A 26,164-nucleotide genomic window follows, 5' to 3' on the forward strand; every position below is an offset into this window, starting at 1 on the left:
CTCAGCATCTCACTCAGCCTGAGTTTTAAACACCAACTTTTATATGTGCCAATGACTCCCAATGTGATCTACAGCTTAGAAACCTTTCTCCCCCCAACTCCACACTCATATCCAAATGCCTGCTAACACTTGGTTGTGCATGTCAAATTGACAGTGCAAGTTTAACATCAGAAAAAAAAATGCCTGATCTTACCTCTATCATCCAATCTTCTCCCTCAGTCCACGGCAATTCGACCCTTCCATTGCTCAAGTCAAAAACCCTAACATCATCCCTAACCATTCTTCATCACATCCAACCTATCGCTGAATCCTGATGGTTCTATCTCCAAGATAAATCTAGAATCCATTACCTTTCACTGTCTCCATTGCTACAACCGTAGTCCAAGCCACCATGTCCTGAGCAAGTACAATCTCCTATCTGAATCACCGTGATAACCCATTGACTGTGACCCTGGATCTACCTGCCACCTCACCCCTGCCCTAGTCTGTGGTTGAACATAGCAGCTAAAGAGAGTTTTTGCAAACACAAGGTCAATCATGTCCTGCTCTGCTTAAAATTCTCTACCAGCTCCCCATTGCATTCTCAGCACAGAGGCCAGTGTCAAACAGTGTCCTGCAGTGGCCAGTGATGTTGCACATCAGGCGTTCCTTAATCTTTGCTTTGTGTCATGGACCCCTTTGGCAGTGGGCAAAGTCCGTGGACCCTTTCTCAGAACAATATTTTTAAATGTATAAAGTAAAATACAATAGATTGCAAAGGAAACCAACTCCTTTGTCAAAATATTTTTTATTTTAATACAGTAACAAATGTACTCCTTTATTAGTACACTAAATAACAAGATGATATGATGTGTTGATGAACAAAACCATATTTTAAGATATCCACAACAGCTATAATGTAATGCGATAATATGTGCCATTTCTATTGCTGACAAGGTCATAGGTTCTAGTAAGTTAGAGATTTTTTGCCTACGTTCATGATCGAAAGAAATGTTCAGTTTCCATTAGATGTTATTATTATAGGTAAAAATGAATTTTTTTCTAATCCAAGTTAATAAACCCTTGAATTCTATCCCAGACCCCTTAGAGGTCCTTAGACCCCAGGCTAAGAACTTCTTCTGGCTGGTGGCTTAACTGTGCCAGTTACAGAGACCACACCGCACGCATCCTGTACTCAGTCATCACACTGGCTGTTCTCCTGCACTCTCTTATCTCTTTCTCTTGCCTTACATCTTTGGTCAAATGTCACCTTCTCATTGAGTCCTACCCTAACCCCTCTATCTAAAACTGCAACCAACCTTCTACCACAGTCTCAATGCTTCCTGTCTGGCTTTTCTTTCCCATAGCATTTATTGCCATCTAATACATGATTTATTTGCCATAATTCTTTATTATCTGTAGTCACCCCTACTCCCACCCCCCATCTCTATGCAAGCTCCTTGAAGGCAGGAATGTTCTTCTTTTGATTCACTGATGTAATTCAAATGCCTAAAACATAGCCTGGCATGTAGGAAGTGTTCAAGCACTACCACTGAACAATTTTATTTGAAATACACACACTCACTTGAGTGTCTATTATGTTAAACACTTCACACAAAATTTAAGAACACGACGTTAGGCGCCCAGGGTGGCTCAATCAGGTAGGCATCCAAGTCTTGATTTCAGCTAGGTCATTATCTCACGGTTCATGGGATTGAGCCCCATGTCTGCTTGGGATTCTCTCCTTCTCTCTCTCTACCACTCCCCCACTCACACTCTCTCCCTCCCCCCCCCAAAATAAATAAATAACCATTAAAAAAATAACACAATGTTATGAGATTTTATCCACTCATTGTCACTGTATACCCCATATTTATTTCTTTCCATTCATTCCAAAGTGAATCCTCATTTCTTAGAAATGTCTCTTTATTTATCTTGAAAGGAAACAGCATGTTGTTAGCTGACATGTCAGTTTAATAGCACAAAATACTGGTTCTGGAGCCAACTGCCAGGGCTCAAGAATTGGCACCTTTCTTTACTAGCTTTGTAAAGACCATGAAAAGTATTTAAGTTTTCTAAGCCACAGTAGTCTCATCATTAAATTAAAAATAATTATCTACTTCATTGCATTACAATAAGTATTAAAATTTAATTATTTAATTCACGTATAGCATTTAGTTCATTTCTATATGTCTTGGCAGATGTAAAATATTCATTATTATCTGTAGGATTCGGAATTCCCTCTTCTAATTCAAGGGCAGAGTATCCATTTGTACCATTTATGAATGTCTAATATCCACTCTCTCAGAGAGGATAATTTAGAAAAGATTTCTAAATTGCCATGACAATAGAGGCATGCTTATATTTGATATTAGAACTTAGGAAACAAAGGAAAACCCACCCCTTTAAGATAACCACAGTTCACATTTTGCTGTATTTCCTTCTGTTCTTTGTCCTATGTATCTTATCAGGGTTATAACCATTCACATCTATTTTTTTTTTTAAATGACTTTGAACTTTGCAGTAACCGACTTATATCATTTCTGACCCATAGTGAAATTAAGAAATAAAGTGAAGACAGAAACCACACTCCTCTCTTGCTGATCTCTCAGGAATCAGTCTCAGAGTTCTGGAAGATCAGCTCATACCCCAGACACTGAAGCTGGACGGTTCTCCAGGGACAGCACAACAGGACAGAATCTCTTGGTTCCAGGTAGACACAGCCACGTTCCTGCTCTCCTGCAAACACCCCACAGCTCATCTGAGGGTGAGTGAGCTTCCTCTCAGAGTCTGTAAAGACCAGCTGACTCTGCAGGTGCAGGGGGAGCTGGGGTGAGGAGCAAGTTTTCTGAGCAGGCTCATACGCGAGAGAACTGTCCTTTCTAACCTTAGGCTCCAGTCACAGCCACTGAAAACCAGGCAGTAAGCCACAGGGAAAGGAGCTTGGCCATGCCCTTGGAAAGACAAACACTACTGACACCTTTTGCAGAAATGAACTTGCCACTTTCACTTGGCACTCACAACTAAATAAATGTCAGTTATTATCATGTCCATTATCATTCCTAGAGCAGCTCCCATCATCTACGATTGTAACCTGGTCACAGGTGAGTCTGACACAGTATTTTTCAAACCGTAAACTAGAAAGGTGCTTTTCAAATGCTTTTGCTCATGCACCCACTGAAATTTCTCCCCAGAATTAACATAGTCCTCACACATTTTGAAATTGCAATCTAAAATTTTTCATTGTAAGTTTAAACAGTTACACAGGACAGATTCTGGAGAGTTTGTCAATATCGAGATCTTAAAAATAAAACTGTTACACTTTTAAATGTAGCTAATGGAATCTAATAGCACCAAGACTTGCCACTCAGCATTATCTGTTTAAAAAGGCCACAAACAAACCCTGCCTTAACATTTGGAAATTTTACATGGTTCATTTTCATCCTTCAAGACACTTCAATTTCTTCTACCCTTTTTTTTTTTCCAGAATTTACCCAAAAGTAATATAGTTTTGTGTTTGAATGCCTATTATTATTCACTCTCGTAATTTCTATGAGATACAAATATAAAAATAATTTGACTTTTAGAAGTTTCCTGGGGGTGGGCACCTGAGTGGCCCAGTCGGTTAAGCATCCAACTCAGTTTTGGCTCAGGTCCATGATCTCACGGTTCCTGAGTTCGAGCCGTATGTTGAGCTCTGCACTGACAGTACAGACAGAGTCTGCTTGGGATTCTCTCTCTCCCTCTGTCTCTGACCCTCCCCGGCTTGCATGCTCTCTTTCTCTCAAAATAAATAAATAAACATTTTAAAAAATAAAAAAAAATAGAAGTTTCTAGGATCACAAGAATATCTGTTCTAGGTTTACTTCTGGACTGAATTATCAAAAATTTTAATTAATACCTAGTACATGAAAACACTTTAATGTGATTATTAAACATTAAGATTTAACTGGAAATGTATCTTTTACTGGAATGGCCAGAACAGATTTTGTTTTGTTTTGTTTTTTGGTGCTCTACTAAAGGCTTCCCAGATACCAGTATTTGGAATTATCCTTTGATACTCTGCAGGTTTTTATACATGAGAAAGGTATAGCAAGATTTAGTATAGGTGAGACTTCAGCTTTTCCTTATACATTAGATGAAAAATTCATTTAAATTAAGAACACTGAGCAAAGCTAAGAATTTGGAAATTTTCTCAAAATCACCTATCCCCCCACTATAACCCTTAGAAGATACTTCTGTGTCCCCCAGTTTCAAGATTGCTACTCTGAAATGCCTGGGTATCTTGTGAAAAAGGCAAATTCATGGACCCTACCCTAGATACCTGAATTAGCAGGCTCCCAGGTTGCCCCTCCCACACACACACACACACACTCAAGACTGAGAAAGACTTAACTGGGGGATAAAACACTTAAAATGTTAACACTATTAAGATTTGAAAATTCCACAACAAAAGACCCCCCCATAAGCAGTACCTGGAAGCCAAGGATTTCAGAAAGTTTCCCCAACAAAGTGGTATTCCAAGGCTTTCTAAAGGAAGCAATGCTCCAAATTTGGGGTAAAAGGCAGAGGTAAACAATTCACCAAGTTCGAAAGCTAGGATATTGGTTTTGTTGGCAAGGAAGGAGCAGTTGATGTCCTCAGAAAGTAAGTGGCTCATTATAGAGGCCCTGGGGGTCCAGCAGTGCATTATTTTGTCTGAGTGTCACCATCATAACAGTTACTAACTGTTTCAAATAGAAACAGACTGTTGAGAATATTAACTTAGGTAAAATGGTTTTGGGCAACCGACTTTATGTGAGTTAATTTCAGGCAGATTGACTTAGAGCTGAGCGCCTTTTATCTACAAATCGGGTAACCTATGGACATAATAAAGGTTAATATATGTTGCTATTAAGGCTGGGAAAAAGAAGATTTCAATTGAAATTACCTCATTTTATTCTCTTAACAGCCCTGGCAATAGGTTTAGCAAGATGTATTTAAGTCATCACCTAAAATGAAACCAAAAGTATCTACTGATTTTTAACTCTAACAACCATAATCATTCAGCATCACAAATAAAGATTTTTTAATGTATCCATTCACAAGAAGATAGCAATCATTGCCTTTATCATCCAGCCTCTGGACCACTACAAGGAACTCCAAACTGGTCTTCCTACTTCCCCAGAGCAACTCTCAGTTCCATCCTTGTTCCATAATTACCCTCAATACCTCTAAAGCAATCTTACAAAATCCATATGTGGTCCTATTATTCCCCTACCTAAAACCTTTCAGTGGCTCCCCCCATTATCCATAGCCTAAGGTCCTATATAATTTCTCTCCCTCAAAGACTTGGCTTCCTCCAAGTCTACAGGCTTAACAACCTTGCAAACCATTTCCTTTGTTTTATCTATCAGTCATAATAAACTACTAGCATTTCTTCAAACAAACCCTGCTCTGTCTTTCCTCTGCATGTTTGGTCCACCTTGCTTCCAGCTGACTTATCCTAGCCTACTGTCTTCCAAATTTGCTCAGAAGGCCCATCCTAATTACTCTACAGAGGATTGATCATAGTTTCCTATGTGTTCTACTATAAGCATTATAAATACATAGTATACATAATCCATGTACATATATGTTTATACGTATTACTCAGGGCATAGAATGTTTTATTGTAATTATTTGTGTACTTTTCACCTCTCTCCCACCCTACTCTTTTTACCTACCTATTGCCCCTCCACAAACAAGGTGGGGGGGGGGGAGTGACTGAGTTCAAGGATCTTATCTTATTCATCTTTGTATTCCAAGCACTTATCACACTTACCAGTACGTAATAGATGCTCAGTAAACATTTGCTAAATGAATACATTATTATTTCTAATTGTGCCATTAATAACACCAATGAATTCGACACTAATAATCTCCTAGATTGTTGCTAAATCAGAGTTAGAAATAATCCAGGAGCATGAGTAACTCTGATGTCACAGCCATTTACCTGCACCTTCTAAGATTACAACACAAGATAGAATGTGTTCTAAGTCCAGAGAAACCCCTAGGAGTCATCCTAGCTATGGCATGTAGCTCAACACACAATAGCAGCTTTTTTCAAAGCTCTCTTCTACTTATGTTGATTAGTAGTACACTGAGGAAGAAATCTTAATGTTTAGGAAAAGAGAACAAAGGGCAGAATCATCTGAAACAAAGGGCAGATCATCTGAAAATCATTTGGTTGTCATTTCTATGTTAACAAATCTAGGGCTTTGCTGCAAGGTTATCATATACTTTGCTACTTAAAATATAAGAAATGTCTCCATAGTTTTTTAGTTTCCCTTATTGTAAATTCACAAAATTCATTACTTTCAGCTAAGACTTTTCCTTTTTTAAAATAAGCAGAAAATCAGCAAATCAAATTCAGTATTTCATCATGATGACATAGGACAATCCCAAGAATACTGAGATAGTTCCTCACTAACAAATCTGAAATGTAATCACTAGATAATCAGAATAAAGAAAATCAGATGGTCATTTCAATAAATATGCCCTTCATTTTAACATGGTAAATTCAAATTTCTTTTTGTGATATTAACATTTAGAAAGCCCAGTCTATAAAGAATGTTCCTTAACTTCATAAAGGTTATTGGCCACAAATAGGCAACCAAAATAAGGCCTAACTATAAACATTAGAAGGAAGCCTACAAAATCAGGAATAACACAACAATGTGTACTATTCACTACTTTTCCAGCTTTGTTTTGGAGGGCCGAGGCAGTACAAAAGGACAAGAAAAAAGATAGGTAACAATTTATGTTTCATTTTCTACTGTTAAAAACTTGATTGAAAAGAGGCAGAGGATTTGGATGGACATGTCCCCAAAGAAGATACTCAAGTGACCCGTAAGCACATGGAGATTCCCATCACTAGAGAAATGCAAATCAAAATCACATTTGGATGGACATGTCCCCAAAGAAGATACACAAGTGACCTGTAAGCACATGAAGATTCCCATCATTAGAGAAATGCAAATCAAAATCACAAATGTGAGGGGCGCCTGGGTGGCGCAGTCGGTTAAGCGTCCGACTTCAGCCAGGTCACGATCTCGCGGTCCATGAGTTTGAGCCCCCGTCGGGCTCTGGGCTGATGGCTCAGAGCCTGGAGCCTGTTTCCGATTCTGTGTCTCCCTCTCTCTCTGCCCCTCCCCCGTTCATGCTCTGTCTCTCTCTGTCCCAAAAAATAAATAAATAAACGTTCAAAAAAAAAAAAAAAACAAAACAAAAAACAAAACAGAAAATACCAAGTGTCGGCCATAACATGGAGAAACCAGAACCTTTGTGTGCTGTTGGGAGGCATGTAGGGCAACAAATGCAACGGCTGTGGAAAACAGTACGGGGGTTCCTCAAAAAATAATACAACTCCCATAGGATCCAGCAATCCCACTTCTGTGTTTACACCCAAAAGAACTGAAAGAAAACAGGATCAAGGAGGTATTTGAACACCCGTGTTCACAGTAGCACTACTCACAATAGCCAAAAAGGAGAAGCAACCCAAGAGCCCGTCAATAGGTGCGTGATAAACAAAATGAGGTATATACATGGAGTATTACCCAGCCTTATAAAGGAATCTCTGCTACATGTTACAGCATAGAGGAATCTTGAGGACATCATGGTAAGTAAAATAAGCTAGTCATGAAAAGACAAATACTATATGATTGCACTTACATGGAATACCTTAGAGTAGTCAAATCCATAGAAACGGAAAGTAGAGAGGCGGGTGCCAGAGTCTAAGGGAAGAAGGGAAACCAGGAGTTGTGTGATGGGTATAGCTTCAGTTCTGCAAAATGGAAAAGTTCTGGAGATCTACTTTTCACCATGAACATCATTAACACTAGTGAACTGTACTTAAAATGGTTAATGCCTATTCGTCTATTATGGAAATCATTACATATACAAAGTGTGAAAAAATGCTTTGGAATGAATAAAATAACAAAGTTTTAATGGTTAAGATGGTAAGTTTTACATTATGCATATTTTACAGTTAAAAAACATAAATTGTCATGATTTGTCTAAAAAAAAAAAAAAATCCAAGGCTCTCAACTGAAAAACTAGTAGAACCAATACAAGCATAAAGTTAGAATTAGAAATATGGAAATCACTTTGTTATGCCAACAATTTTAAAACATAATGAGAAATGGATCCTATTTATAATCAAATATGCAGAAATTTAAATGTGCACCAGCTATTAAGAAAACTGTACAACTTTATTGAAGAACATTAAAATCCTGAATAGGATAAATTATGTTCCTGGATAAGAAGACTCAGGTTTTTTTGTTTTTTTTTTTAAATTGTTTATTTATTTGTTTTGAGAGAGAGCACATGAGAGCAAGGGGAGGGGCCAGAGGGTGGGGACGAACAGAGGGAGAGAGAGAAAGAATCCCAAGCCGGGTTCCCACTGTCAACACAGAGCCCAATGCGGGGCTCAGTCTCACAAACCACAAGATCATGACCTGAGCCAAAATCAAGAGTTGGACACTTAACCAACTGAGCCACCCAGGCGCCCTGGGAAGACTCAGTATTATCAGGCCCCCTTATACTGATCTATAACTTAATATAATTAAATATAATAATATAAAATTCCAGTGGGATCATTTCATAGACCTTGAGAAACTGACTTTCAAGTTCACCTACAAGAGTGTGCATACACAACTACCCAAACAAAATTTAGATGGACAAACAGAACGAAGGTGATCTGAATTGCCAGGCAATTAAGTAACTTTACACCAGCTGCAAAGACATAAAAATTGGCACAAGGCCTAGATAAACCTAGTAACAAACAATATTAAAGTATCTAGAAATAGGTCGGCCTACAGAAAGGAGTTTATGTATATGAGAGTTGGCACTCCATATCTGTGGAGCAATAATTATTTATTATGTGGTATTGGAGCACGTAGTTACCATCCGGAACAAAAACAAAACTAAGAGCAGCTGACATTATTTTGGTTTTACAATGTGCCAGGCACTGTACTAAGGTCTTCAAATGCATTAGTTCATTCACTACTAAAGTAACTTTAACACACACACACACACACACACACACACACACACACACACACAAGGAAACTAAAGCATAAATAATCAGCTTGCCCAGTAATTTGCCCAGTAAAGGTAATTAACTTGCTTCAATATTGCTGAGGCCTCAAATTCAACCCCATGACATTAGATTCCACAGCCCAAGCTCCCTAATCATTACAGCACAAGCCATGCTGGACATACCTTTATCTATACCAAACATACACAAAAATTTTAGATTGAAAAAAAAAAAATCCAAACATGTAGGTGTGTGTCAGCTAAAGCATACATATTGTTAAAGTTTAGGTTAGGGAAGTCTTCTTTAAAACCATCACCAACAACAAATCCAGAAAATATAGGACTATGACTACATAAAACATAAAATTTCCATGTAATGAAGGACGACAGAAGAGAAACAACATGGCAAAGTAGAGACCAAGACTGCAATACGTATGTGAGTCAAAAGACTAATTCCCTTAATATATAAAAAGCTCCTTCAAATCACTAAGAATAAGACTAAGGACCCAATTAATAAAAGGAAAAAGAAAAGCAGAAAGGAAGTCACAAAAGGTAAAATGAAAAGATGTCCAACGATGTATCAGAGAAATACAAATTAAAAACAATACTATGTATTTTTAATATCAGGTTGGCATAAATTAAATGAATATTGGGGAAGTGTGAATAATGGACATTCTTGTTTTAGTTTAGTATTAATTGCTTCAATATTTTAAGAGGGTAATTGTGCCGTATCTACCAGTGGTTAAAAGTGGCAAGGATTCTAACAGCAATTCTGCTTCTATCCAAGTACTTACAAGTATGCACAACATAGATGCAGACAACGCTTTCATGAAACTGTTGTACAGTGAAAGATTCTAAGTAATAAAAGGATCAATAAGGGAATAGTTCATTAAGTTACAGTTACTATTTTATTGAGTACTCTGCAGCCATGAAAAAAATGAGGTAGAATGAAAATGTTTTTCATGTACTGTCATGGAAAGATCTCATTTTTCCATAATAAAAACCACCATGTGGTAGCAAGTTTGCAAGATACAAAGTTGAATACAAGGTCAAAGGCAGGGGAGAGACAGTAAGAGAGAGATTCTAACAAAAAAGTCAGAAATTAGATTTTTAAAAAACCTATGCTCAATGCATCAAAAATTTGAGAATATTTAGGAATAAATTTGAGTTTAAAGGAAATTGTATAAAACCTCTAAGATAAAACTGTAACAATGAGAGAGATTAGAGAAGACTGTATCTAAGTATTTGATTGTGGAAAGGTTTATGAAATTAAAAACTTAGTATTGTCAAGATGTCAATGTAAGTAAAATTGTAACAAGTTTGATAAAAATTCTAAAATATGTATGGAAATACAGGGAGCTGAGAATAACCAAGGTAAGAGTACACACTAGCAGACCATGACTTATTACAAATTTATAGTCATTAACACAGTATTAAACTGTTACAAGGTTAGACAAGCTTAGAGAATGGTGGAGCAGAATAGAAAGTTGGTACAGTCAGGGGAAGGTGGGTTTTTCAGGAAAATATTCAAGATAACTCGGGTAAGGGAAAAACAAACTTGACTCCCCTTCAACTCATACACAAAAATCAACGCCCAGAGTATTGTAGGTCCAAATGACAAATGAAGAGCACTAATGCCTTTTTAAGATAACTTAAAAGAATATTTTCGGGGCTCCTGGGTGGCTCAGTTGGTTAAGCGTCCAGCTTCAGCTCAGGTCATGATCTAACGGCTCATGAGTTCAAGCCTCATATCGGACTCTGTGATAACAGCTCAAAGCCTGGAGCCTGCTTTAGCTTCTGTGTCCCTCTCTCTCTGCCCATCCCCTGCTTATGCTCTGTCTCTCTGTCTCTCTCAAAAATAAATAAACATTAAAAAAAATTTTTTTAAAGAATATTTTCATGACGGAGTCAGGGAAAGGTTACTTTAAGAATACTCAAAATGCCCTAACCATAAGGACAAGACTGTACTAAAACTGAGAATTTCTGTTCATCAAAAGGCCCTATTAAGAGAGAGGAAAGATAGGGATGCCTGGGTGTCAGTCAGTTAAGCGTCCAACTCCTGGTTTCACCTCAAGTCAGACTCTGTGGTGACAGCGTGGAGCCTGCTTGGGATTCTCTCTCTCTCCCTCAAAATAAATAAATACACTTAAAAAAAAAAAAAAGAGAGAGAGAGAGAGGAAAGATAACCCACAAAGCAGAAGAAAACACTTTCAAAACAAGTAACCAAAGGGCTCATATGCAGCAGAAAGTACTTCTTCACAACATAATAAAAGACAACCTATTAAAGTCCGACAAGTGACATGAACAGTGAACTTGAATATCCATCCAATGGCCAAAAGGCATATCAAAGAATGCTTAATCAGGAAACACAAATTAAAACCCGAATGGCTCATGAGGCACCTGGGTGGCTCAGTCGGTTAAGTGTCCTACTTTGGCTCAGGTCATAATCTCGTAGCTCATGAGTTTGAGCCCCACATCAGGCTCTGTGCTGATGGCTCGGGGTCTGGAGCCTGCTTCAAATTCTGTGTCTCCCTCTCTCTCTGTTCTTCCCCCAGTCACACTCTGTCCCCCTCTCTCTCAAAAATAAATAAAGATTAAAAAAAAATTTAAAAAACCAAAAAACCAGAATGGCTCAAATTAGAAAGACCAACACCACCAAATGTTGGCAAAGATATGGAACACTCAGACCTGTGATGTACTTGTGGTTGGAGTATAAACTGTCACCATCTCCATGAAAACAAAAAGAAAGTAACATTAGAAACCTTTAAAAGTAAAAAATCCAATCAAAAAGGAAAATTACTGAGAATAAAATAAAGTATTTGTAGAACAGGACCCATGGTTAGTCAGTAAGTAAGCCTATATGTAAATATAGCTTTGGAAATGATTAAGGATAGTATTTGGTTAAAGAATATTTTTTAAATTAATTTTATTGAGGTATGATATAATGTTCAACTTTAAGTGTACAGTCTGATTAGTTTTGACAAATGAATCCCAGGGTTCAACCTCACAATCAGATGTCCCGCCAAAATGTTCCTGCACACTGCTGTGCAGGCAACTCCTCCACTCTAGCCATAGACAACCCCTGATGTGATTTTTTTGACTGATTACTTTTGCTTATTCTAGAAAACCTGACAAATGGAAACGTACAGTATGATGTCCTATCAGGCTACTTTTGCTCAGCATAAAAGATTAATCCATGCTGTGTACCAGGGGTTATTGCTGAGAAGTATCCTATTACTTTTTTTCATTTTTTTCTTAAAGTTTAGTTTTGAGAGAGACAGAGCATGAGCAGGGGAGGGGCAGAGAGAGAGGGAGACACAGACAGAATCTGAAGCAGGCTCCAGGCTCCGTCAGCACACAGCCTGATGTGGGGCTCAAACTCATGGGCCACAAATCATGCTCTCAGCTGAAGTCAGAAGCTTAACCAACTGAGCCACCCAGGAGCCCCAGAAGTATCCTATTACTTATTGTACAAACTACAATTTGTTTACTCTTTCACCTGATGACAGACATTTGGGTTTGTTCCATGGCTGCATTTGTACAAGAAAAAAAACCCGTGTTACCATCACTTTGGAAAACTGTTGGTATCACCTACTGACATTAAATACAGACATACCCTGTGACCAACAGTTCTACTGAGCATACGCCCAAGAGAAATTGTCCCTATGTGCACCAAAGGACATGTATGTGGAAGTTTACAGCAACATATTCCTAACAGCCCAAACCTGGGGACAACACCAGTGTCCATCATCATTAGAATAAATTGTGATATATTTATATAACGAAATACTATAGGACAATGAAAATAACTGAATTACAGGTACACACAACCTGTCTGGTTCTCCAAAGTGTACTGTTGAAGGAAAGAAGCCAGACACAAACGAGTCGGTTTATATGAAGGTCAGAAGCTGGTGAAACGTATCTATAGTGTTAGAAAGCAGGATCGTGGTTTCTTCTGAAGAAAAGTGAATTGTGGTTACTGGAAGGGGGCAAGTTGGGGGCTTCTGATTTGCATGTTCTCTTTGTTACAGCTCAGAGCTATACACTTAAAATTAGACTTTTCCATATATATGTTACACTTCAATAAAAATTGGCTTTAAAAAAGGCAATATAATTCAGTGGCATCACAATGATCTCAGCTTATCTTTACTATAGTTATTTACAATTATTATCATGTCCTCCCTTTTATAACCGAGGTATCAACTCTGGTCACAACTACTACAGAACAGAGCCAAGCTTCACACTCAAGTCCACACCTTGCACAAACCCATGAAAGCTCCATCAAAGGTTTATTCCTAACTTAGGTGTGTCCTCAAGATTTCCCTCCTAGGGGCGCCTGGGTGGCGCAGTCAGTTAAGCCGCCGACTTCAGCCAGGTCACGATCTCGCGGTCCGTGAGTTCGAGCCCCGCGTCAGGCTCTGGGCTGATGGCTCAGAGCCTGGAGCCTGTTTCCCATTCTGTGTCTCCCTCTCTCTCTGCCCCTCCCCCGTTCATGCTCTGTCTCTCTCTGTCCCAAAAATAAATAAACGTTGAAAAAAAAAATTAAAAAAAAAAAAAAAGATTTCCCTCCTCAGGTTCTGTCTTGAGACCGTCTTCTTTCCTCATTGTATGTTCTCACTCTCTTATCCACAGTCTCCCTTTATCTGGAGGGAAATGCTCCAGAGTTTAGACACTGAAACCTTGTGGTTAGTTATTTCTCAGGAAAACAATAATTTGTTCTGCAGAGGAGGAAAAGTTTTACAGTTTTGTAGCTGCTTTCTATGAAGGAGTGAGAGCTCTGTCTTCATGGAAGTGGTTGATGGCTATGAGCCCACTAAAGGGGGACAAGAGGAAGGAAACCAGAGGGGCCACAGGGGAAGATGCTGAGGCAGGATGCAGAGTGGGTGCTTGGTGGAGAAGCCAGAGAAAGAACGCTCAGCAAGCTGCAAACAGATGGAGATTTGAGAAAGAGAAGAAAAATGGGGCCACCTGGATAGGTGGGTTTTTGTTTTGGTTTTTTGTTTTGACATTTATTTATGTAACACGTATGTGCACTCTTGCACAAGAACAGGGGAGGGGCAGAGAGGGAGAGGAAGAGAGAGAGAATCTTAAGCAGGCTTTACACCAGGCAGGGATCCAGTGCGGGTCAGGATCTCGTGAACTGTGAGATCATGACCTGAGCCGAAATCAAGAGCCGGACACTTTACTGACTGAGCCACCCAGGTGCCCCTGGATAGGTTTTTAAGGAAGAAAAATATCGGCAGGAGGGATTTGTAAAGGTGTGGCATAAGATATGGTACAAACTTCATTCTTGTCTTCCCAAAGAAGCTTCAAAGTAGATTTGAGAGCTCAGTTTATTTTCTCCAGGACACAATAAAACTACTGAATATACAACCATTAAAATAAAAGTGTTCAAGTATCTCTTACGATCAAGTACATGTACACAAACTGGGCCCAAAACAAGCTCTACCTGAACTTTGCAAGATTCCGCAAACCAGAGCATTGTTTTTAAGAAGCATTTTTTGCTTTAATTGCTTCAGTGAGCCTTTCATACCATTAAAAATACCATTAAAACTCCCCTTTTTAAATGTCTGGGAGTCAAAAAGGCAACATCAAATGACCTCAGTTAATTTTTGTGGCTATGAGCTGATACGGTACTCTTATGATTTCCTTTATTATTCAGACTGACTCACTCAGGTCCCATTGTTTTTTTTTTTTTTTTTTTTTAAAGAACCAGAATAATTCTAAATGCTCCTGGTCCCCATGTGTTTTCCTTTCTGGATCTTTAAATGTCAGTATATTGGCAGGAAAAAAAAAAATCCATCACTCTCCATCCCCTCCCTGACTGGAAGCAGCCATTCCTCTCTTCCCATTGTAATTCCAGCTTTTGTTAATTATGTGTATCTTTCAGGAAGTTATAACCTCTTTGGCTCTCATACGTAAAAGGAGTATGATGAACTAAATGATTTCTAAAATGTTCGCAGCTCTGAGTTTTTAATATCCTAAAATTTCAGGTTCTATATTGTAATCTCTTGTCTCTACTCCCCTGAACCAGAACTTTACTAATATTTCCTGGCACACAATAGGAGATTGCCAAGTTGCTGGTCCACATTTTGGGATTCCCTCTGCTTCACATCAAGCTTTAGCTCTCATTTGTATTTAAAGAGTCCATTTCCCTCTCTACGGCACCAATCTATGTATCAAGTTGAAGCCTAACATACATTAGGTTCACCTCTCGTTTCCCAGGACACCCTATTTCTACAGCCACAAAATGCAAGACTTTCCTGCTTTTTAGTCTGTACAGCTTCCAATTTCTGGGCTATCACAACTCCATGCAAGTGATGGTGACATGTGACAAATGCCTATAAAATACATATTGAACAAATCTATTGCCTAGACTGTGAAAGAAGATACTTGGGATGATGTACCTAGATACAGGACACTAAAGGAAAATCTACTCATAGCTAATGCAGCTTGTAAGCTATGAATGGAGAAGTTTTTTTAAAGTACAGTAGGCCAATAAAATATTCAAAGATATTTATAGCTCTCCCTTGCTGGTGAGGCACGGATATCTGACTCACCAGGAAGGGTAGCGAACAGCTCTATCCTTTATAACCAAGGGAACCCAAATTAGAAACAAACCAGAAGTTGGGCGGAGCTTTGTTGAGGAATGGGTTATTTCCCTATCTGAACCAACATACTCTATAGAGGGATGTTCCTGAGCTGCTTTGAGGTTCTGAGTGGTGTAAGCCCCCAGAAATGCCACCCACACTGACAGCTTGCTCACTCGCAGGAACCATGACGCTGTACTAGGTCCTCTTTTCTACAAAAGCCATGGTGCTTATTCTCCACAGGGCCATCCATAGGCCATCACCCCCACCCCAGGCCAGGTCTGAGCTGTAGCCAGTGGAGAAAAGAGCTCTTCCAGACGCACATTGGAAGAGAAACCAAGAAAGCAGAGTTCATTTTGTTTCACAAAACACGAGGGCTTTTCTTTGTATTTTCTCCTTCCGTGGGTAAAAAAAAAAAAAAAAAATGGTACTATTTGGGAAACCGGCAGGGACTTTAACCTACAATGCCATTTTTATGTAAAACTCACAAACATTAACTTAATTTCTTCTTGGGATGCTGAGGCACACACCATGATAATAGGTTTTTTAAGTTTCTTGATAAGTAATTATATATTTCAGGCCATCCTTCATAACATAAAGTAGGAGAGGAGCAGGAAAGGAAGGCCAGCTCTGGCCTGAGCACCTGTATCAAAGGGGACAAGGAGGTGGGGGCAGGTGCTGGGATGGTTGTGGGGGAGGGGCAGGAGAGGCTGAAATATATGCAAAATTCACTGCAGTGTCTTTTTCCATAGCTTTCTACCTTCATTAGATTTTTGAAGGAGGCTCAGAATATTTAGAATCACTAACCAAAGTAAAACAGAGGTAAGGTTCCCCTGGTATCAGGCATCAGTCAGTCCAAAATGTGGCCTTCATTCAGTCTAGCCCTGACCTCAGAGCTGGTGTGACTTAAGCCAGTAGATTCTTAGGAATGCATTTGACTTTTAGGAAAAACGAATCACAAGACACAAATTCATGTCATGGGTTTTTTTGTTTGTTTTGTTTTGTTTTTTTTAAATACATGCCTCGGAATATATTTAGAAAAAATTCAGGCAATGGTTTTTTTACTGAGTCAAAAAAGAAAATTTCAACAGCTTAAGATATGTTCCTGAATAAAAATCCTAAGCATTTTCAAGATCTCAATTTTCATTTGTACCTTCATATTAATTCATACATCAGTGCAATGACCAGCAAAAATCCCAAATGGATCCTTTGGAAACTAAGGTAAACTGAGATTTTCTGGAAGAATAAGCAAGCCAAAAGATTTTTTTTTAATATTGAAAAAAAAATTCCATAAAAACTTGAAAACAGAGCCTGAGATGTAGTTTAATGCTGAAATAATTAAGATACCCATATAAAATACAAACATATGGACAACAGAAAGCCCCAAACAGTCCCAAATTTTGCATACAGTCAATACAGGAGCCTACTGTAAAATTAGCAATTTAGGGGGAAAAAAGTTGTCTTAGATCTCTGCCTTAACCTATGCACCAAAATGAATTTTTGAGGTAAAATAGAAAGAAAGAAGAAAGGAAAAGTTAGGGAAAATATCACTTAAAAAATTTGAAAATATTTATGATCCGAGTATGGGGAGGTTTTTTGTTGTTTGACTAGACTTCATGCCCAACACAAAGCCCTGCATAGGGCTTGAATTGACAACCCTGAGATCAAGACCTGAGCTGAGGTTAACAGTCGGATGCTCAATTGAGTCACCCAGGTATATACTCTTACATTTAACAATTATACCACAAGGAATGTATTCTAATTAAATGTTTACAAACAAAAGTATTTACAGAACTGTTATTTTCATTTTTATGTAACTGAAAATACCTTGAAAAACCCAATCTCTATAAATATAATCATTGTTAAAATGCAGTCAATAAAAAAAAATGCAGGCACACATTTTCAAGTGTGAAAGCAGACTATACAAGATGATCAAAAAGTTTTTAAGTATTCAATTCACATAGGCCCATCAGAATTCAAAACATTAGCCATGGTTTCTCTAGGAAACAGAATTAGAGACAATTTTTTTTTTTCTTTGTGATATTTCTGGTTATTTCCAAAATGTATTATTTTATTTTGTAATACAGGGAAACATTTAACACTTACAGAAGATTTTCTAAGATCAGTAAACAACATCTCTACACTAAGGCGAAGAAGGTATTTACAGAACAAGGCTCTGAATGATGGCCATTATATTTTCTATGAATTAAAGCAGAAGACCTAATCTTCCCATAGAATTAAAAACAAAACAAAACAAAAAAAACCAAACCAAAAAAAAAAAAAAATCCAGGCCTATTTCTTCATGCCATTGTATTAGAACCCTGTGTGGTCAAGTGTAATGGAGATAAATGTATGCCAATTCTCCATGCTGACTGAGGAGATTTACAAACTTCTCTAACCTGGAGCCTGCCAGGAGTATAACTTTGCTGGGTAACTTGTCTTTGCTACTTCAGATCCACGTGTCCCCCTTTGGTGCCCTACTCTGGGCCTCGTTGTCCTAAAGGAACGGCGTAAAATGGCTCCCAGTCCTCTGACTTGTCTTTGGCCATTGGGAGTGATGGTGGGAAACAAGACCAAGAACAAAGTCCAGCTATTTATTTCCCAGATCCTTCCCTGTCAAGTCACCATAGATTGGCTGCATCCCTCTACTGAGGGCCACAGCTCCTGTTGGGTAGCCCTCGCCACATCGCCACTCAGCCTCCCTCTGAAGTTCTGGATTTCCCCAGTGGCCCCTCTTACCCTTTACCCCTTCAAGTCTAAGGCTTTAAAAGCTTCTCACTGTTAGTGGTGCCAGACACTGCTCCAGCTCTTCGTGCCTTTTTAAACCCTGCCCACACCTTTGTGAAGACTTTCTAACAAACTCTGGATCAAATCATCCAGTTTGAGTTGGTCACCTGATGTTTTATTTGTTTGTTTTTATTTGTTTTTTTAGAGAGATAGCACAAGCCAGGGAGGGACAGAGAAAAAGAGAGAGAGAGAGAGAGAGAGAGAGAGACAGAGAGGATTTTTTTTTTTTGAGTTTTTGTGTTTTAGAGAGATAGCACAAGCTGGGGAGGGGCAGAGAGAGAGAGAGAGAGAGAGAGAGAGAGAGAGAGAGAGAGAGAGAGAGAGAGAGAGAGAGAGAATCCCAAGCAGACGCCACACTGTCAATGCAGAGCCCAATGCGAGGCTTGAACCCACGAAGCCGCCAGATTATGACCTGAGACAAAACCAACAGTTGGACGCTTAACCCACTGAGCCACCCAGGTGCCCCAAATTGGTCACCTGATTCTTGACAGAACCCTAGTTAATACAGCAATATATGTAATTGCCCAAAAACAAAAAAAACGAAAGAAACTTCACAAAGCAAAAAGAAAATAAAAGTGACCTAACATGATTTAGAACATTTTTTTCATATTTGAGAAAAAAGACATTTAACCCTATGTTAACTCTATGATTCAGTCATTCACAGTACCAAGATCCTTGTGTTTTCCAGGTTTTATTTAAGACTTTGGGCAAGTTACGGGGGTGTCTGGGTGGCTCAGTTGGTTAAGTGTCCAACTCGATCTCAGCTCGGGTCATGATCTCACAATTCGTGGATTCAAGTCCCACATCAGGCTCTGGGCTGATGGTGCAGAGCCTGCTTGGGATTCTGTTTCTCCTTCTCTCTTGCCCATCCCCCACTTGTGTTTTCTGTCTCTCTGTCTCCCTCTCTCTCTAAATAAACAAACATAAAAATATTTAAAAAAAAACAAAAAAACACAAAAAACTGGGCAAGTTACTTACCCTTATATAACTTCAACATGTACCAAACAGCATGTTAGAAGAGAAATAGCAGAGAGCACTGGTTGTCTATTTCTCATAGAAACAAATTGCTTTCGCCACATTACATATAAAGGTATACACTTTTCTTAGGTTTCACAACACACCTTTTCAATTTGCTGTGATTGAGTCTTACTTTGCCTCAAGCTTCAAAAGCTAATCAAGTTTACCGCATCCAGATGTTTCTGGTCTTGCAGCACAGTCAAGTGGCACAGAATCAACGTGAGTTGATTAACCTCCTAAGGATATGAGGAGCCCGCTGAAAGAGATTCCTCAAAAATAACAAAAACAAAACACAAAACCAAGATCATCCCACAAAACTTGTTTCAACAGCAAACTCCTATACCCAAAGAAGGAAAGACCATTCTGAGAAGAACATGGGGTCTGTCAGTCAGACTGTCCCAATCCCAATTCCCAGGAATAGGGAGGGAAATGCTCTTTCCACTCCCAATAGGTGTGAGGCATCCCAAACACAAGGCAGGACTGCATAGACAATGAGGTAAGAGGGCACAGCACAGGAGATGGCAGAAAGCAATGTGCTCTTATTTGAGTAGAGCAATTCAGGCCCAATGAGTTAACACTGGGGCCGCTCACTGAGCAGAAGAGGTCAACTCCAACACCTGCAGCAAGTCCCCTGCACGATGGCTCTGATGGGTGCTGGGGATTCTCTTAGCTGGCACATCACCAAAGTTCTAAGAGCTCAAACACTGGCAATGGAAGAGCCCCCGATGGTGGGCACAGTGTTCCCAGGATGGCCCTGGAGGCTCTGATGGGCTTTAGCTGCCAAGGAAGGTAGTTGCAGTGTCACTAACTATAAATGATGCTGATGGCTCTGCGAGTGGCAGAGAGCCTCTTAGCAGTGGGCTCCAGCTACCCTCCTAGGACTAGAGAACTCCAGAAGCCATAGTTTAAAGGGACAGATTCTCTGATACCAGCTTTCTTTTTATCCTTGAACAAAAGGTGAACTTATAGTAACTAGGTGATCTCTTAAGACCTTGGTGGGGGGGCGGGGGGAAATCATTGAATGATAAACTCTGTATAAAGGAAAATCCAAGCAGTAGCAAGTCCGAAGGGGCTGAGGGCGGCACAAGGACAGTGTAGGACTCGTGATGAAAAACACCATTTCTTTCCCAGCTCTGCCAAGGACCAGGCTTAAATGTTCACAGCACAGAATTCCAACAACACGCTTGAAATAGGAATGCTAGAGTCTTATACACCTAAGGATAAATAAAGAGCACTGAAGACGTAAAAGCATAAGACTTCAAACACCTTAAATATCCTGAATCTAATCTCACGGTTTCTGTGTCTCTGCAGAGTGGCAAATTTTGTAGGTTTCCCTCAAGGCAGGGAAACCAATGGCAACAACATAAAATGCTTTAAACAATACACCAAATGCTTACAAGACTCCAGTTTTCTCAGTAACAGTTTAAGAAAATCACAAGGAAAATGCTATAGCTTCCTCAAAATTAGCAATCAATGACAAGGCAACCCTACACTAAGATCAAGTAATGGGGTAAAAAATAGGTAACTGCAGGCACTTTATCTTCTTTGACACCCACCGAAAGGACATCAGCAGAGTAAGGAGCACCTAGAAGCCTCTAAGAAAGTGCAGCACCAGACCTGGCAGCATGGGAAGAAAGTGCTGCCACCCGTGGGAACCGGCTGGGGACTTGGGAGGCCTTCTTCAGACAATACCCAGCCCTCTGGGTCACTGTGCTGTCACAGCTCATCCAGTAGCCCTACTATTATGGGTCCTTCCCACCCCCATCTCATCCAAGACCTCAGGAAGCTCTGAGAATACATTTCATGACAAGCCAAGACTGGGAAAGCCGCTGAGGAGGTCAACTACAGTGTTCCTCTGACTTTCTGGAAATGGAGTAAGGAATCTCTGTGAAGGTATAAATGCCCCCAAAAAGGACTTGAAGTGGATTAGAAAGCCATGTATGACATTTAATTACTTCTCTACTCAGCAAATGCCCGTCATTATACGTAAGACTGCCCCAACACACCGAAAGGAACAAGACTTGGATCACCAATATGAACTAGGAATCAGAACTCTGTGTTCTGGTTTTCCATGAAAGCAAACATTAGCACTTTTAATTGTTCAAACTGTGCCAGATCATGAGAAAGAACTTGGTAGGTGGTTCAATTATTGCAACCACCAACACTCCAATTCTGGAAAAAAATCAACTGCAGGCAAGAAGACTGGAACAGCTGTATATATTGTTTTCGCTGAGGCTATGACACTTTTCATTCTGTAAGTCAAGCACTACAGGAAAAAAAAAAATGCTGTGAAGTAGTTGATGCCTTGCAAGAGTCCCAAGTTTGCAATTGTGTAAGTGGAGGCTAAAAGCCATCAGATTATAGAAGTGAAGATTCATTTGCCACTCAAAATGTATCTGTATTCTCAATCACTAAAGTAATTTAAGATACTGCAGAAAACCCACATATTACTAAACCACCCCAAATTTGATCCATTCATGTTTATCAGTGAATAGGAAGGGAAGCCTTTTTCCATAAACGGACTGATCTTCATGTACACACATATCCGAAGACAACCAGCAAAATATGAACCTGAATAGATAATCTTCCAATATCAGGACGAAAACAAAGAGCTTTCATCCAAGATAAACACATATATTCATTCAATCAAGATACGCCATCCTCTACTTTTTTTTTTTTTTCCCCTGTGAACCTTCCAGTTAGAGTAAAAATATCTAAATGCCCGTTCCATTTTAACATATTCAAGCAAAGCTCCTGGGAAGGTTTCCAGAGAGTTAGATTGCTTTAAAATTGGCCATGCATTAAATAAAGCTTTGTGTAACCAAAGTGAAAGAGTAACTGATACAGCCTCTGTACATTGACTCCACACAAGGTTCCTGTAGCTCAAAAGCATTCTCAAAGACAAACAACAAATCAGTTTGCAGCTCTGGAGAATCATACTCTGCCTCTTCCAGCAACCCCACCAGCTCACAACAGTATGAAGAATACCACCTGCTTCCTGAGGAATGTGTAATCTACCTGCTCGGTTAGCTCCCCAAAGGTTCTCCTACTTTACACACCTGGCCCCCCGTCATTCATTCCACTGCATTCGCCTTTCATCTCTGAGAGATTCATTAATGATAACTGTGCAAAGGTTCCCTTTAACAGCACAACCCCAAAGAAAAGGCTTCAACCTTACATTTAACAGCGAAACAAAAACTCAAGTTCTGGGAGTACTGAAGTAGCACTAAAAGCCACTGCAGCAAAGGATTCATTCCTGGGTACCTGGCTTCTTTTCCCATTACCTGCTTCGGTGTACTTTAATCCCACTTTTTCTTCTGTGTCTTTTGTCTTTGGGGGTGGCCAGACAGCTTGGAGTCTGCCGGGAGTCCTATCGTCCTGCTCAGTGGGGCTGTGGTCAGGCTGTGGAAAAGTGGGGAAAGAAAAAGTTAAATGAAATGTGGCCAATGCCAATTAATCCCTGAAAACATGCTAACTCTAACCCTAAAATCACTTTTAATGGCCTGTTGCACATTGCACTCATTCACTGTAATTGAAACTTCTCACTCCAGAATGACCCTTTTCCAGAAAGGTAAAGTAATCAGTTGGGGGGTTGTAGGGGGGTGAGGGGAAAACACGCACACGCACACACACACTCAAAACCATGTGTGATACAACAAATAATAGATGATGTTTATCATACAACTATTTAAAAAGAAATCACAAACTTTGAACTGAAGACATAGATATAAATATACTATTATCAGGTACATTTATAGGAATGTTAATAGATAAACCCCAAACAACTCAGCTGTAGGTCAAGATACACCTCTCTAAGCACGACACATTGCTGATTTCAATTTGTTTTCCTTTCCTTTTCTTTCAATAAATGAGAAGGCCTTCATACTCAAGCCATTTTTATAGGGGTTGAGTTTTACAACTAGGAGAATGCTATATCGCGTTTAGTTCTTAACGACAGCCTAAGAATGTTTCCAAAGATTTTAAAAATTTTAACATCTTTACTGATCAAGTATATAAGAGGGGATGATAACTCTATGCTGAGTTGACACTAAAATTCTACTCACGGTTCTCGTGAACCTTTAGGATCTGTTAGACAGGTGTGTGCTAGTCTTCATGAATTACCTGAATTAATTTTCTTAATAGTAGCAGCCTTCACTAATTAGGTGCTTACCGGGTACTAACTTGACTTAATCTTCACAACTGCCCTGTAAGGTGAAGGCTATTCCGTTCGTTACGCGGACGAGGGGATGGAGATTCAGAGGGGACCAAGGTCACCCGGCCAAGAAATGGCAGAGTTAGAATTAAAACCGGGTCTCATTCTAAACCTAGTGATCAGGGTGCCTTGTAACCAACACGGGGACATTTTAATCCTAACACAAACACCTATGTCGCCAAATGGCAGACTTTCGAAGTTAAAATACAGTTTTTGCAGAGGTATAATTAGGTGGTGAGGAAATCCGGGCTGTTTCTCCCTCCTGCATCGTGCTGCCTAGTTTTTATAAGAACATCTATGAATGCTTAAGCTCAGAGTGACAGTTTCCCTTTCCTACCCACACATCTTTATGTATAGCCCTTTTATGACACTCCAGAAAAATATAAGGAAGACAGAAAACGCCAGTTTCACTCCTTACCCCTTACAAGGATGATTTGCTCTTAATCCTCTTCACCTAGAGGAGACTAACAATAGGTAGTTGGGACTCGCTTTTGACAGGAAACCTGAAAACTACAGGTTTCACTGCATCTTAGGACAAAACGCAAAACCCAATTCTACATACGCTTTTGGAATCAGAGGGGCCATCCCCTGGCCTTGACCTGGATCGCTCAAACACAGCTCTCAGGGACTCCTTCTCATGCTTCATCTTGCGCTTGAGAGCTTCCAACTCCGAGGTGTCAGCTGTGGTCCCCTTTTTGGGGGGACGAACGAATATGGCTTTAAAGGCCTCGAGGGCGGTCTCTGGAGGCTTTGGCTTGACCTCTTCACCCTGAGTTTGGGCTCCGCTGGGGCCGCTCTGGCTCTCCTGGGCAGCACCGCAGCCCATCTCTTCCTTTCTGGGCTGTTCAGGGTCTCCTGCCCTCACTTCTGCTTTGGGCATGTCAAGGATGAACAGCTGAGAGAGCTGCTCCAGGAGAGTGGGAGTGGCCTTCGGGTCAGCTGTCTTCTCCCCAGTCTTCACCGTCTGCGGCCCTGCCTGCGCTAGGGACTTCTGAACAGGTTGTGTCAATTTGAGCAAGGCCAGGTCTCCATCCTTTGGTTTAATTTCCGTGATGGTCTTCCCTCCCTCACCAGTAGCCCCTTTCTTCAACACACGAAGTCCACTAAAAAAGGCTGGAAGCTGGAATGCCTTCTCCCCAGGGACTTCTTTTTTTGACGCGGCATTCTCGGTAACACCAACAATCAAGGTCTGGTCTGTTACTGCGGGTGGATCTTGGGAACTTTCTTCTCCAGCTTGCCCTTGGACAGGGCTGTGCTCTGTCTGAAGACCACCATCACCAGGTTCGGGTTTGCTACTTGTCTCAGATGGAGTCTTCCGAGGACCTTCTGCACAGCACTCTGCATCATCCCTTTCCCCAGTGATACTATTTTCCCCACAATCACGTGGCTTTTCTTTGGGCTCCTGAGATGGCTCAGCTACAACACTGGGAGACTGTGGGCGACTGGTGTTGCTTCCCTCTTCTGGCTGCTGGCCACCATCATCAGAGTCAGAATCACTGGTGGTGTTCACAAGAGTCCCTCGAACCAAAATGACATCGTCTCTGTTCACGCTCAGAGTACTGAGCGGAAGAGGCTCTTGACCCAGGAGAGAAATCCCTGCGTCTTCTATGATGCTCTGATTTCCCTCGGACTCTGTCTCCGCCCCTGCAGTCTTGCCATCATTTCCCAGGTCAGGTAGAACCTGGGCCGCTGCCTCCTGTGGATGGGAGCTATGGCTGGGATCATCCAGCTGAGGCACTGGATCCAGGACCAAACTGTGGAACGCCTTCAGGACTGCGTCTTCCTCTTCAGGCTTCGTAGATTCGAGCTTACTTGTAAACCCAAACAGAGTCTTCATGGAGAACTTGCTCAGGATCGACTGAGCCACTTCAGGTCTGGCTTCAGGTTTTTCTGGCTCTGAGACCTCATCACTGCCATTCAGAGAGTCTCCGACGCCCTCCATGTCTCTGCAATGCCCCCGGTGCAAGTTCTGGCTTTTGTCACTTTCCCTACTGTCTCAGTTTATCCACACCATGGGCTCTGAACTTCCAGGACAGAGAGAGCAACAGGACCCGGCAGCCTGACTCCGCCCCAGAGCAAGCACACTTGGTCTCTTTCAGGTCACTGGCTGTGTCCTCCTTCCGGTGTGAGCCAGGATGGTGCGCCCAGGGCCAGCTGTAAGAAGTCCGAGGAGCTTAATGCCCAGACGCAGCCTCGGCTGCGCACCTTACTATACACGGACTGGGGAGGCTGCTCCGCTGGGACTTCCGTATTTATTCCCGTGGACAAAAGGGGTTTTGTCGTAGGGAAAGTCAGTCTGCCCCCGGTCATCCCGGCCCAGGACTTCACTGTGAGCTCCGCCCCAGTGCCTGCCTGCAGTTCTCCCGATAGCTTTCAACTTCCTCATTGGTGAGCAAGGGAGGCTCCCGAATGTGCTGAGCTGGCCAGCAGATCCTGACAGCCCTCAACCCCCCCGCCCCCACCCCCCAGCATCAGCCCAAGAAATTCAAAAGTGAATCAGCAGAAAAATGATGAAACGTTT

General features: G+C 40.6%; 1 protein-coding gene across 4 annotated transcripts in view; it reads right to left on the reverse strand.

Annotated features, from left to right (window-relative positions):
* FMN1 (formin 1) overlaps positions 1-26,164 on the reverse strand; it is a 429,704-nt gene that overhangs the window by 267,875 nt on the left and 135,665 nt on the right. For 2 of the 4 annotated variants that reach the window (XM_023255529.2, XM_023255530.2), the window contains one exon: positions 22,715-22,832. The exons of 1 other annotated variant lie outside the window; for it this stretch is intronic. In XM_023255529.2, the coding sequence (XP_023111297.2) occupies positions 22,715-22,832 (118 nt within the window). Of the gene's footprint in view, positions 1-22,714; positions 22,833-24,205; positions 26,045-26,164 lie in introns of those variants that run through there. One more of the 4 variants, XM_023255533.2, reaches the window with a different exon arrangement.

This window comes from Felis catus, chromosome B3, assembly GCF_018350175.1.
Source record: "Felis catus isolate Fca126 chromosome B3, F.catus_Fca126_mat1.0, whole genome shotgun sequence".
Taxonomy (NCBI): Eukaryota; Metazoa; Chordata; class Mammalia; order Carnivora; family Felidae; genus Felis; species Felis catus.